At 58.0% G+C, this 1,218-nt stretch overlaps 1 gene segment (V, D, J or C); it reads left to right on the forward strand.

Moving 5' to 3' along the window:
• The first annotated feature begins 221 nt into the window (after window positions 1–221).
• The window catches only part of LOC108298011, a 3,042-nt gene continuing 2,045 nt past the window's right edge, over window positions 222–1,218 (forward strand). Inside the window, 2 exon segments of the V gene segment in view lie at window positions 222–352; window positions 754–1,079. Coding sequence covers window positions 307–352; window positions 754–1,079 — 372 coding nt within the window.

Below are 1,218 nucleotides of genomic sequence, written 5' to 3' on the forward strand. Positions count from 1 at the left end.
TGCAACCTCTTGAAAAGGGCCAACCACCATCCCATAGGACCAACTTTATATCCCCTGGAGAATACAGAGAAATTCATCTCTGAATTTCTCCATGGGCAGAGCGGGTGGGTAAGCAGGGGTCACCCCTTCTCTCTCTTTGTCCCTTAGGGCTGAGCCCTTCATGGAAACCACAGAGCTCCTCTAGCAGCTGCCCCTGATTCTGCTGATTTGCATCACGGGCCGCTCTGTCAGCAAGGGGATAAGAGAGGCCTGGGAGGAACCTGCCCAGCCTGGGCCTCAGGAAGCAGCATCGGGGGAGCCTCAGCCATGGCCTGGACCCCTCTCCTCCTCGGCCTCCTCGCTCACTGCACAGGTGCTGCCACCAGGGTCTCACCAACCTGCCCAGCCCCAGGGCTCTGGGTCCAGCGTGGCCTTGAGTCTGAGCTCTGCAGGGCCCTGCCTGTGGTGGGCAGGATGCTCATGACCTGTTGCAGGGGGAGGGGCTGGCGGGGCTGAAGTCCCCCACACTCTGCTCAAAGGCTTGTGAGAGCCTGAGGGGTTGCCCCTGCCAGGAGAGAGGAGTGGGTTTTCAGGTCAAAGGCTCCATGCAACAGGAAAGTCCATGGGCCACTGGGACTGGGGTGGATTGCAGGGGATAATCTAAGACCTCACAGAATCTCTGGAGCTTGTCCCAGGCCAGGAGAGCAGGGGATTTAATAAAAAGGGTCTTTCACCTGCAGCAATGCTATCCTCTTATTCTCTTTGTCTTTGCAGGCTCTGCGGCCTCCTATGAGCTGACTCAGCCACGCTCAGTGTCAGTGGCTCCAGGACAGACGGCCAGGATTACCTGTGGGGGAAACAGCATTGGAAGTAAAAATGTGCACTGGTACCAGCAGAAATCAGGCCAGGCCCCTGTGCTGGTCATCTATGATGATAGCAATCGACCCTCAGGGATCCCTGAGCGATTCTCTGGCTCCAACTCTGGGAACACCGCCACCCTGACCATCAGCAGGGTCGAGGCCGGGGATGAGGCTGACTATTACTGTCGGGTGTGGGACGGCAGTAATAAATATCCCACAGTGACACAGGCAGATGGGGAAGTGAGACAAAAACACCCTCCCGCCTCTGCCACCCTCTACTCCAGCCTCGGGAGGCCTGTGGATAAAACATGAGTGAATCTGGGTCAGTTCACCTGGGTCTGAGCCCCCAGGCTGCCCTTCCCTCCAGCCCCCTCCAGGA

This window comes from Cebus imitator, unplaced genomic scaffold (assembly GCF_001604975.1).
Source record: "Cebus imitator isolate Cc_AM_T3 unplaced genomic scaffold, Cebus_imitator-1.0 Scaffold872, whole genome shotgun sequence".
Lineage (NCBI taxonomy): Eukaryota > Metazoa > Chordata > Mammalia > Primates > Cebidae > Cebus > Cebus imitator.